Source organism: Taurulus bubalis (genome assembly GCF_910589615.1).
Source record: "Taurulus bubalis genome assembly, chromosome: 1".
Taxonomy (NCBI): domain Eukaryota; kingdom Metazoa; phylum Chordata; class Actinopteri; order Perciformes; family Cottidae; genus Taurulus; species Taurulus bubalis.
In genome coordinates, this window is record NC_136589.1 from 38,820,566 (window position 1) to 38,832,466 (window position 11,901).

The following is an 11,901-nucleotide window of genomic DNA, read 5'->3' on the forward strand; positions in this document are numbered from 1 at the left end:
CAGGTCCACCCTTTTGCTCTGTGCCAGTTGTGGGGTACTTAAGTCATCAAAGCATCTATAAAATGTTTAAAAAGCAGCATGTGGTGGTAGTTTCCTCCGTTTTATTTCTACGATGTTGTACTTAATAGTATTGCGTAGTAAAGCCGGTGGCTAAGGACTCACGATGTAAGTAACTTTCAGATCCGTTTTCATTGACCCAGTGACGTGAAGAGGTGAACTCTTGGCATTGGACTCAATCGATTAAACTAATCGTTTCGGCTAAAAATAGTTAAAAAAAACATTCTATACAGCACATTACACTGCACGCAGGATATACATGTCTAATGGAGCTTTTCCACGACAGGTATTGCGTAATGTATTTGTAGGAAAATTAAGAGTGTAACAAATTACATTAATGACGTCTCTGTTCCACAAAGCCATGCCAAAGAGCCAGAAAAATGTCTGTTATGAAGAGAGATAAATGCCTTTATACATTGATATAGAGTAAACAACTTGTAAAAGGGAAGTGTGTGTGTTTGGAGGTTAATTTCGGGAGGTAATGATGTGCATAATAGTAATCTGAAGGCTCCCTATGTAAAGCCACAAATGATATTATTCAATTAAAATGCCTTAATGTTGTGCTATTGGATTGTTTTCAAACATGCACTTTTGGTGGATATGTTGTTTCTAGTTAATATTCAAATAGATACAGCTTTACTATTTCAATGCGCCTTTTTTAAAGTGAATTAATTTGGAAAGCCACTGATATATAATAATTGCATCGTTATTCAATCCGTCTCTTTCTGTTGCCAATTTTTTTTCAGAAAGACAACTACAATCGTGGGAGAAGATGAATAAATCTTTGCTTCAGCATCTTAAATCGCAGCCGCCGTGTTCCCTCGCGGCCGTCTTGCCGTAACGTGTTTACGTAATGTCTTCTCAGGTCACTTGCTGCCTGCATGACCGCGGTCTGAGCCGACGCTCGAGGAGTCACAGCAGCAGCAGCAGCGTTCAGGTCAGGCGTTCCTCCCCATGCCACTCTGAGGAGGAATCGGCTCACCCGGGGAGTACGAGTTCGGCCCTTGTGTTTCTCTTCTCTTCTCGACCATGGGAGGAGCCGTGAGCGCCGGGGAGGACAATGACGACCTCATCGATAATCTGAAGGAGGCCCAGTATATTCGCACAGAGAAAGTTGAGCAGGCTTTTCGGGCCATAGACCGCGGCGACTACTATCTGGACGGCTACCGGGACAGTGCCTACAAAGACTTGGCGTGGAAGCACGGCAACATACACCTGTCTGCTCCGTGCATATACTCTGAGGTGATGGAGGCCCTCAAACTGCAGCCTGGACTTTCTTTCCTCAATCTGGGCAGTGGGACCGGCTACTTGAGCACAATGGTTGGCCTTATCGTAGGTAAGTTTGCCCAGCTGTGCTTTTCATGTGTGGGAAGTGCTCAGATGTAAAATCTAGGTCAAACAAATGTACTACAAAAGTACACTGTGTGCCTGCAAATCAGTGCATCAGCGATAATGGCACTGCAATTGTAATTATTAAAAAATAATTCAAAAAAGGAAATTTGTAAAAGGTGCACTTCAGTTTCCTAAAGGCCAAGTGACCATTTACAAATGTCTTGTTTAAAACTCAACATTCAGTTTATTATCACTTAAGACAAAGAAGATCAGTGTAATGCAGATTAATGTAATGTGTCCATCAATAAAAAAAACAGTTTACCGTTTCAGTGCTACATGAAGTCACAATAGATCATTCTGTGTTTTTGATTGTTTTTAAAGAACATATTGTTCCTTTTGTGTTTGTTTTCCTCTAAGGGCCATTTGGTGTGAACCATGGAGTTGAGCTCCATAAGGATGTGGTTGAATATGCCAGAGAGAAACTGGAGGATTTCATAAAGAATAGTGACAGCTTTGATAAGTAAGTTCTTGCTTTTAAAAAGGAACATTTCATTTTGACAAATACGGCGATTCGATTTTTTGCTGAGAGTTAGAAGAAAAGATTAAAATCTTTAGGTAAAGTCCTCGGGTTATGAAAAGTGAAGCCAATGTGGAAGTGACTTGGACTTGCGTTCTCTTTAATGGCCATCAGGGGGCGACTCCTCTGGTTGCAAAAATAAGTCCTGGTTGTATATAAGTCCATGAGAACATTACCCTTCTTCTCACTTAATTTACAACATCAGTAAACATGAGTTCATGGTCTCAATCTTTAGCTTCAAGTCTTCTTCAATACAGCATAATGTGTATATGTTCATGTTTAATAAAACAGGGGTATACTTTTGGGGCGTGGCTACCTTGTGATTTACATGTCGCTACCACTGTGTTGTCCAGTCTGTGTTTTTGTATTTAACTCTTATAGTTCATGGAAGTTCATTTTAACATTTTGCCTTAGAATGTCTTGTTCAGTGTTTCGTTGAATTTAGCTCCACCCCTTTGTGCCATTTCTGGTTGCAAAAAAGCCAAGATGGCGGAGACCAAAAATCAAGGTTGCAATAGCCAAAAAGCCAAACTTAAAACTCCAAAACGGCACTCCACAAAAGTTGTTTGCGACGTTGTGATGACTATGTACACTTCTTATAAACAGTCTTACAGCCAGCAGCTGGTTAGCTTAGCTTAGCATAGAGGGTGAAAACAAGAGGAAGCAGTTGATTGTCCCAATGTAACAACATCTGTTTCCTCGCACTTCTAATGCTCACTGTTATGTTCTATATTTAGTTTGTTTATTCCGTGTAAAAACAACTATTATACCATGTTAATAGTGGGCTTTGATTAGATTATTATCTCGTTCCTTTTCACAAAAACAGTGTGTGTTGAAAGCACCACAGGCACTAATAGCAGTTGTATCTGCCAGTTCTGACATTGTCTTGAAAATGTAATACATTTATCTAATTTGCATGATTCTGTCACAGCTCACAAATGGGATGAGTCTGAAAGAAAGAAAGAAAGAAAAGAAAAAAACAGTTTTCCATTGTTGTTTTATGCTTTTTATTCACAATTCACAATCTAATTTGCATGATTCTGTCACAGCTCACAAATGGGATGAGTCAGAAAGAAAGAAAGAAAGAAAGAATGAAAGAAAGAAAGAAAGAAAGAAAGAAACAGTTTTCCATTGTTGTTTTATGCTTTTTATTCACAATACTCATCATTCTTCCCAGGTTTGAGTTCTGTGAACCAGTCTTTGTGGTGGGGAATTGCCTTGAAATCTCTCCAGACAGTCACCAATACGATCGCATCTACTGCGGCGCAGGAGTGCAAAAAGACCACGAAAATTACATGAAAGTACTGCTCAAAATTGGAGGCATTCTGGTGATGCCTATAGAAGACCAGGTAAGTGCTACAAGCCTCCTGACTGACACAGAAGTAACACATCATTATTGCTATTCAAAACGCTAACGCATGAGGGAAAACAGGTAAAATGGCTTTGACCTAAAAGACTGGTTATACAATTTTCACATGCATTATTGAGCCACAACTGCCCCTAGATATGAGCAGCGGAGTAAGGAGTACACAGAGGGCTGAATACATACATGTTTTATTTATTCAAAAAAGTGGATGTTTGAGTGTGGACAGACTGTAAGGGTGCGTTCAAAATATTTGGTGAAGTTGGTGGAGAATATGGTTGGACTTTTTCCCCCAGTAAGGAGGGTAAAGATCACGACAGATTCCCGGGCAAGGATTTCGGGCAACGCTTGACTAATAATAGATATTGTGAGCTGAGATTTTATGTTGTTTTTTAAGGCGTGAGTGCGATATACTCATAGGAAATCAATCAGAAGTGATGCTGTGTTTTTAGAGAAGGTAGAAGGCTCGATTAAGAGCGAAAACAGCCTGCACAGGCTTATGAATCATCATTTTTATCAGAAATCTAACCAGTATGAAAGCACCACAGCTCATATCTGCTCAGACCATGTCCACACAAATGTGAATCATTTAAAAAAATATATATATATTTTCTCCACCACACCCTGCCGCACTCCCACCTCCAAAAAAAGAACCAATATTACTCTCCAGAGTGGACAGTTATGAATCATGGGATGAACTGAGCTTTATGAAAATGCTGTCGCGCTGTATGATTGAGTATCTTCAAAGACGTGGCGGGGTACTAATGGGAGCAACAAGCCATTGTTTTTATAATGGATCGCATTATATAGAGGTCATCTCAAACGTACTCCACATTATTATTCTTTATGATGGTAGGCGCTCTCAAAAGCATTAAGGGAATTTACACTTAGCTTTGGGTCATTTCTGACCCTTCATCATTCAGAATCTGAATTACCTTTTATTAGCCAAGTATGTGTGTACAAATACATTAGCACACATTTGCATTGCTCTGAATGTATACAGGAATGGACATAACAGTTAGGCTCAAGGGCAATAAGACTGGAAGAATAAGGTAAAGAGTAGGCAGAACGAATGTGAAAAAATAGGTGTCTGAACATATGAAAATGACCAACAATAAAAATGTAATTAAAACATCTATATATAAGTAAATTGTTCTGTAAGTTAGTATCAATAAGTTAGGATCAATACGTTAGTATCGATAAGTCAGGGTCAATAAGTTAGGGTCATCGTGCTGAAGGAAGCGTGCATCAATTCAGATGAGATTCTCATTTCTCTACAGCTGATATTTACAGAACGATTGATAAATGTTTCTTTAGATAAATGGGGCGAACTGTCCCTTTTTAACAGACGAGTGTCCCGGCTTTATTGAAATAAATAATAAGTAATCACAGAGACCTGCACTCTGACAGCGAGCATTATTGTGTGGAATGAAGCACATTAATAATGTCTATGACTGAATGAACCATACGTTTGCCTTCAGGGCATCTTCAGTGTCCGCTGGTATTAACGGACCCGTCGTGTGCTCCCTGAAACATTACAGCTCCCACTAACATATACTCTCATGTTATTATCATGCGTGATGAGTCCAGAGCCTCATGGGAGTTAATAGTGTTTTGATAACGGTCAATACTGTGGACTCGTAATTACATGTTATGAACTGAGCCAGCGTCATCTACTGAGGGCGATAACTTCTCACACGTTGATAATAGGTGTGCTATGACGATGTCGCCCAATTTATACTACGACTGCAACGATCATGGACACAATTAATTTGCTCCTCTTTTGATGCTAGAATAATTGTTTATTTTTCAATCAAAAAATATAAAACACTTGTCGTGTCTCCAGCTTCTCGGGATCAAACAATGCATCAATTTAATTGAGAACATAATTTAGCAGATTAATGGATTTCTGAAATAAATCATTAGCAGCAGTTTTGCTATATTGTTTTTGCCATGGCTGCTCCTTTGTTTAATATATCTGTTTGTTTGTTTGTTTGTTTGTTTGTTTGTTTGTTTGTTTTTAAATTGTGGGCAGTGTTGCATATTATGATGACAAAAAAGACTTAACGCACCTCATTAAAATACATTTGGAACATTTTTTAAAGATTTAAAAAATTATTAAATAATGGCAATAGTCAAAACTATCTTTTCTCAATTGATTTTCTAAAAATTAAAGTACTGCAGAATTGCAGTACTGAGATCTTTGCCTTTTGAAAAACAACTTCTCTCTCTTGTTGATGCTCACAGTCTTTCGTTCTTTAAGCCCTTAATTTGCTCACGCACAAAGCAAGCGTGTATTAATTTGTCATGCACCTATTTGATACAGCAGCATGTATGAATATGGTAAAAAAAAAGGGCTCAGTTCTTCTCCGGGGGCAAAGTTTATCTTTGGTTACACATTGTTTACGTGCAATTTGGAGTACGATCATTAGACGTGTGAATGTTTTAATAAGCAAACACTGCATTTATAGAGATGATGACAAACGTGAGAGACGTGTCCCCTTAAGGATCTTCTCTCGTCAGGCGGCAAACCTGCAAATCAGCAAAAAGTTAATTTTGAAGAAACTGTGCTTCTTGCTCCCTAGTGTCACCCAACATTTCATATTTTACAAGTGTTGAGTTCAGGTTTTGCCTCTTTATGAAGCTGACCCAGATAACCAGGACTGGCCAGTGCACATGGGACAGCAAAAACATCTTGGCGGTGTCCTTTGCCCCCTTGGCCCAGCAGAGCATAGCTGATGGAGAGAAGCCCGACGCTGTCCAGCTGCGTAAGTTCTCCAGCCTCACAAAAGAAAAAAAAAAAAAAAAAAAAAAACTCCTTGTGTTTTATTATGCCTAACTGGTCTTGAAGTGTAAAGCAGGCAATATTTCAAAGTCAGACATTCAAAGTGATGTGACGAGACGATCCCGACAGCAATATTTCTTTTTGACATATGAAGCTCGCCCTGCAGCGGCTCCGTTCAGCCAGTAGATCCTTTTCCTTGAAGTACCGAGACACAGCTCTCTCTCTCTCTCTCTCTCTCTCTCTCTCTCTCTCTCTTTTTCTCTCTCTCTCTCTCGATGGCCTCTGTTGTTGAAGCTGGCCTGGTTGAAGGACTGGTTACAAGACTATTGTTGTTTTTCTTTGCGGCGCGCTGCCCTGAAGGACTGTCATCTCTGTTTGTCCTCAGCCCCGGTGACCGTCCGCAGCCTTCAAGATCTGTCTCGCATCTACATACGCCGCACTCTGAGGAACCTGGCCGACGACGACGGCCAGGCGAAGGGCGTCGTGCAGCGGGTTCCCCAGAAGCGAAAGCGCAGGCGCTGCCGGCGGCGGCGCATCAACACCTACGTTTTCGTGGGCAATCAGCTCATCCCCCAGATGGTGGAGAGCGAGGAGGAGGAGCACGCCGAGGAGGAACACAAGGAAGTGGAGGAGGAGGAAGAAAGAGACATTGGCGACATTGAAATCCTCAAGCAAGCGAACGTGTTGAGAGACCAAATCATGTCTTTGCCGCTGCCCGAGTCACTGAAAGCATATTTGCTGTATTACAGAGAAAAATGACTGAGTATCTAATATCCGCTCTTCATGGGCGCAGCGGCACCTGCTGAAAGGCTTTTTCGTCACCCCTTTTCAGTACAAATGTAGCATCGTTTCCATTAAGCCGTAATGGCAAAACTGTAATGGAAAGAGACATCATAGATAGCGGAGGTTAATGTTACGATCGTCGCCAACTGTATGAATTTGTATATCAAAAAAAAAAGAAGTAAAAAAGTACACTAAATGGACCGTTTCAGAAACCCGTTTTGAGATTCAGATTTTATCACAATGTCAGGATTTCTGCAGAAATGTGCAGATTATAAATTGTATATGGAAAAAAAAATAGTAGTTCTTATTATATTTGTAAGAACATGCTAAGATGGAGACTTTTTATAGAAGCTTTAACTTACAGTCAGGGTGATTTTAATTGGTCACCAGAAAAGGAAGCGAAAGACACTGAAAATCAAACAAGGCCACATCCTCCTCCCCTTTTTGTGAGTTTCCTGCATTCATCACTAATTGGGGCACTTGTGTCGTCGTTGCTCTTCAGATTTTGTTTCCCGGTCAACGTGCTTTGTATCTTCCTCAGCGAGAGGCTTTATTGATGCATCGTTTTTTTTCTACAGGGCACCTTTTTGATGTAACTTTTTCTACGGGGTGCTTGTGTTTCCTCACTTTGCATCTGAAAGCCGACGTCCTACTTGATGTGATGAGTTCTTGTCGGCCCCTCTCCTCTCCACGGTGTCTCCATCGTTGATGCAAATAGTATATTTAATCACATCAGAGGTTCGGCATAATGATAAAACTGATAACGGGTGTTACAGTCGGTGGCTCACATTTTTTAGCTTCGTTTTTAGAGGGGACTGGTGAAGGGGAGATGATAGTCAATAATGCATGAATTTACTGTAAATGTGTTGGGTGTTCCTGACGTTACTTCCTGTCTCATGACTGGTCACTGGAGGTGATGTCCCAAGTGATCCAGACTGGAAATGATTTGATAAAAAAGGAGGATTTAAAGAATATTAATCAAGTAGATGGCCTTGAGACAAATCTCAATTTTTCTGTATAGTATTGCATTTTTCTTTTTTCTTTTTTTAAATCAATGCAAATCAGAATCGCTGAGGATTTTGAAGCCTTTTGTATCCTGGAGTGTAGAAGTGTCCTACGAAGCACCTTAGTCCTCAAGGAAGAATAGAAATAATTTGTATTGCGGACTGGACTTGTTTTACTTGTGATGTAACTCCTGTTTAATCAAAGTACAATGTGCTCACAGAACCTTCCCTGATAATGGTGCCAACGTACACCATCACATTAAGGACTTCTGTGAGTTTTCTGGCACAGTAAATTTACCCAAACGAAGGTATATTTCTACAAAAACATTCCACGGTGGGGAAGAAAAAAAAAAAAAAAAGATGAACCGCACATCCACTGATAGATGTCACACTTATTCTTCATGCTTTATGGTCACAGACTTTGGAGATTTTCATTCATCTTTCTTTGAATGCATCGTTTAGTATTCCAAAAGCTGAGTTGAATGTTGTTGATATTAATTCTATTCAATATAAAAGTGATGTATATGTATTGTTCTCATAGGATTCTGCATACAGTTTAATTTGCTTTGTCGTAGCGCCCTTTTGCTGTACTGTATCTTGACACTGGGAACTCTGTAGATCAAAACTCCACTGCTGTATAGTAGATATAGTAGTGCGTTTGGTATTCATTTTTCTTCTGGTGTAATGACAAATATTTTTGTTTGAAAAACAGGAGCGATTATTCTATTAGTAGTTTGTGTGTGAAGAGGTAATTATTTTCTGTGAGTTTTCTTTGTTTTTTTTTTTACATTCATGGTAAAGCTTTGCAAGTAAGCAATAATGGAATAATTGATCATCTTATAATTACCAACAACAACCATAGTCCCATTTGATTTCCCATTCAAATCCTCATGACCAATTACTGGCATGCAACAGGTTATACACTATTATCTAAAACATAATTGCTAATCAGAGAGCACATTAAGTATTGAAAGCAGGGGGAACTACAACCTCGACTCTCAGGTCACGCCTTGCACCAAAGTAAACGGGGTGTGGACGAGATGCGACTGCAGAAATGGCACCCGATAAAGACCAAGTCATAACCAATGCTGTGCTTTTATATTAAGTTCATTTGGTCAGAGCCCAAACGGCTGTGTCTCTGTTTATCAGGCCCAGGTGGATTTTCTCATAGTGCGTGCAGTTCATTTTGAAAAAATGTGTTGTTTCTCCGTAAATGTTTGGCACAAAAATAAAAAAAATTACAATCACGTGATGCCTTCTTCTAATTATTGCAACGGCTCTTTGCGTGTCTCGTTTGTTTGATTTGTTACATGCAAGTCGTTCTTCCCCGAGAGCGTGTACGACGTGATCGAGTCTTTACGAGCAGATATGAAGAAGAAAAAAGTGGCAGTCTGAATCCTTGGAAAGCTTCTTTTTTTTTTTTTGCTTGAGTCACTGCTACTACATTACATTTCGTTTAGCTGACACTTTTATCCAAAGCGACTTACAATAAGTGCATTAGTACAAACTCATGAGTACAAACTCAGAACAACAAGAATCAAGAAAGTATAATTTCTTCAATAAAGCTAAACTACAAAGCGCTATAAGTAAGTGCTATTTAAGTGCTACTACGGTGCTACTTTCTTTATTCAAGGTGTAGTCGAAAAAGATGTGTTTTTAGTTTGCGAAAGAAGATGTAGAGACTTTCTGCTGTTAATTGATAAACAAAGAAAAAAGGTTTCCATCTACCCTCGCACTATAGCTTTTCTGACAGATTTTTGGATTTCCTGCAACAAACACAGACGAAAGGAGTAAGGAGGGATATTGAATTAAAATTCTGTGATGATAAAATTGAAAGAGTTTTTGAGACAAAATTCCTCGGGGTTGTGATTGATCATAAAGTAACATGGAGACAAATTGATTATATAAATGGTAAAATGTCAAAGTCAATAGCAATACTGTATAAATGTAGAGATGTACTAACTTCTAAGGCTTGCATGTAATTTATTGCTGACTTATACTTCCATATTTATGTTATTGTTTGGGGGTCAACATATAAAACATTTATTAATTCAACCGTCTAGTTACAAAAACGAGCAATACGTATTATGGATAATGGTTACTATGGTCAGATCTCATGTTATGAAATGTAATGATTTGGTATATTATAAAATAGTGCAGACAATGAACAGAGCTAAAGCAAAGTCACTGAAAGACTGTGCAAAAGTTGTACAAACTTAAAGCTTGTGTTGATCCATCTAAAAGAAGATTTAATAGATGTAGTGACAGGCACTGCCATTGTAATGTCAAATAAACTATTTACTTAATAAATCACTTTGACATTAAATTAATATACGGTTTGTATAAAAATAGAGGAAATGTGGGTGCAAGATGGAGATGTATGATTATGTCTCAATAGAAACAGAAGCTGATGTGTAAAATCAGCTTGTGAACCTTTGTTGAATCATATTGTCTTTGCTTAATGTGAAGAGGTTCTCAAAATGTAAACAGCAGAGCTATATCTGGATTTTAATCTCCACAAAAGAGTTGGATACTCTTATTCGTATAAAGCAATGCATCTTTAATAAGTCCCAAGATAAGATAACCCGGAGGACATCTTCATGGTGTTTCTTTTCATACTTTTTACTAAATGTATAAATGATTTCCTGACAGCGAGGACTGGAAGAAGGAGCTCTAGAATATTTTACATAAGGACAAGCTTTTTACTTTTAAATAAGACATTTACCTTTAGAAATGTACATTATTCAAGTCAGTTCATATTTATTCAGAGTAAATTTACATTTACTCTGAATATATTTTACTGCATTCAATTGAAAAAAAGGGAGAGAATTGTAGGTAAAGTAAAGAAAGAAAATCCTCTCTGTCCCAGTATAACCAGTCCACTCTGCCTCTCTGTCCCAGCATAACCAGTCCACTCTGCCTCTCTGTCCCAGTATAACCAGTCCACTCTGCCTCTCTGTCCCAGCATAACTAGTCCACTCAGCCTCTCTGTCCCAGCATAACCAGTCCACTCAGCCTCTCTGTCCCAGTATAACCAGTCCACTCAGCCTCTCTGTCCCAGTACAGTCAGCCTGCTCTCTGTTCTACTGAGGTCTGTTCTGAATGAGGCTCTTTTAGAACTATGCTAAGTTACATGAATGGTAACCATATCCCATAATGATGTACTTGACACACCTGGACTTTCAAACAGACAGGTGAACCAAACAGATGCACCTGGAGCTTAAGACAGACAGGTGAACAAAACAAGCACACCAGGAGCTTCTTCCCAGCTGCTGATTCATCTCCTTTCTTTTGTTCCACTCAGTTTATCAGGGGTTTTTCATGTGATTTAGTTTTTGACCTGTGACAGACTTGATATGGAGAAAATTACATCAGAATATATTACAATTGACTAAACTGAAGTGCACTAAACAGTTTTCTCAGGAAATACACTCAATTGTATTTAACTACACTTCTTTTTGCTATAATTGTGGTCCTGAATGTCTTTAAATATGTAAATATCATCGCTGAAATATACATTTGAGTAAATTAAGTTATATTTTAAGTATGTTAATATTGAGTACAAGTGTATTTCAATAGCCTTGATGATTTAATGGCGTCTGAAAATGGCAGTCAATATATTTTTAAGTTGTAGTTCTTACATGACAATGAAAGGAATTGAATTTCCACTTTCTTCCCAAGAGTTGGAGTTAGAGCATTTCTCAAGAGAGTTTGTATCAATCTGTTTATCCAACTCTGAGCACGACGCCGAATTAGGGTCATTTTCAAAATGTAAATGTCTTGAAGCGTAGTCAAGTATATTTCAAGCTGCTACCAAGAAAATATTAAGTACAGAAAGCATAGCTCCCTTTTAAGTACAATCAAATTACACTTGTGTGAAGAAAATAAAACCCACCACAAGTGAGCCATGTTATAAAAGGTCTCATTTATTAATTCATCACACAGAATATTTGTTAATAAAACATCTGCAAAAAAATAAAATAAACCTGGCTCTCTAGGA

At 38.6% G+C, this 11,901-nt stretch overlaps 1 protein-coding gene across 1 annotated transcript; it reads left to right on the forward strand.

Annotated features, from left to right (window-relative positions):
• Positions 1 to 1,086: 1,086 nt before the first annotated feature.
• On the forward strand, positions 1,087 to 8,313 carry pcmtd1 (protein-L-isoaspartate (D-aspartate) O-methyltransferase domain containing 1; the record flags this gene model as incomplete). The annotated part of the gene is made up of 5 exons (XM_079232254.1): positions 1,087 to 1,393; positions 1,807 to 1,909; positions 3,144 to 3,315; positions 5,974 to 6,097; positions 6,500 to 8,313. 5 exons carry the CDS (start codon positions 1,087 to 1,089, stop codon positions 6,871 to 6,873), a joined length of 1,080 nt encoding a protein of 359 aa, XP_079088380.1. The 3' UTR covers positions 6,874 to 8,313.
• Positions 8,314 to 11,901: the final 3,588 nt, after the last annotated feature.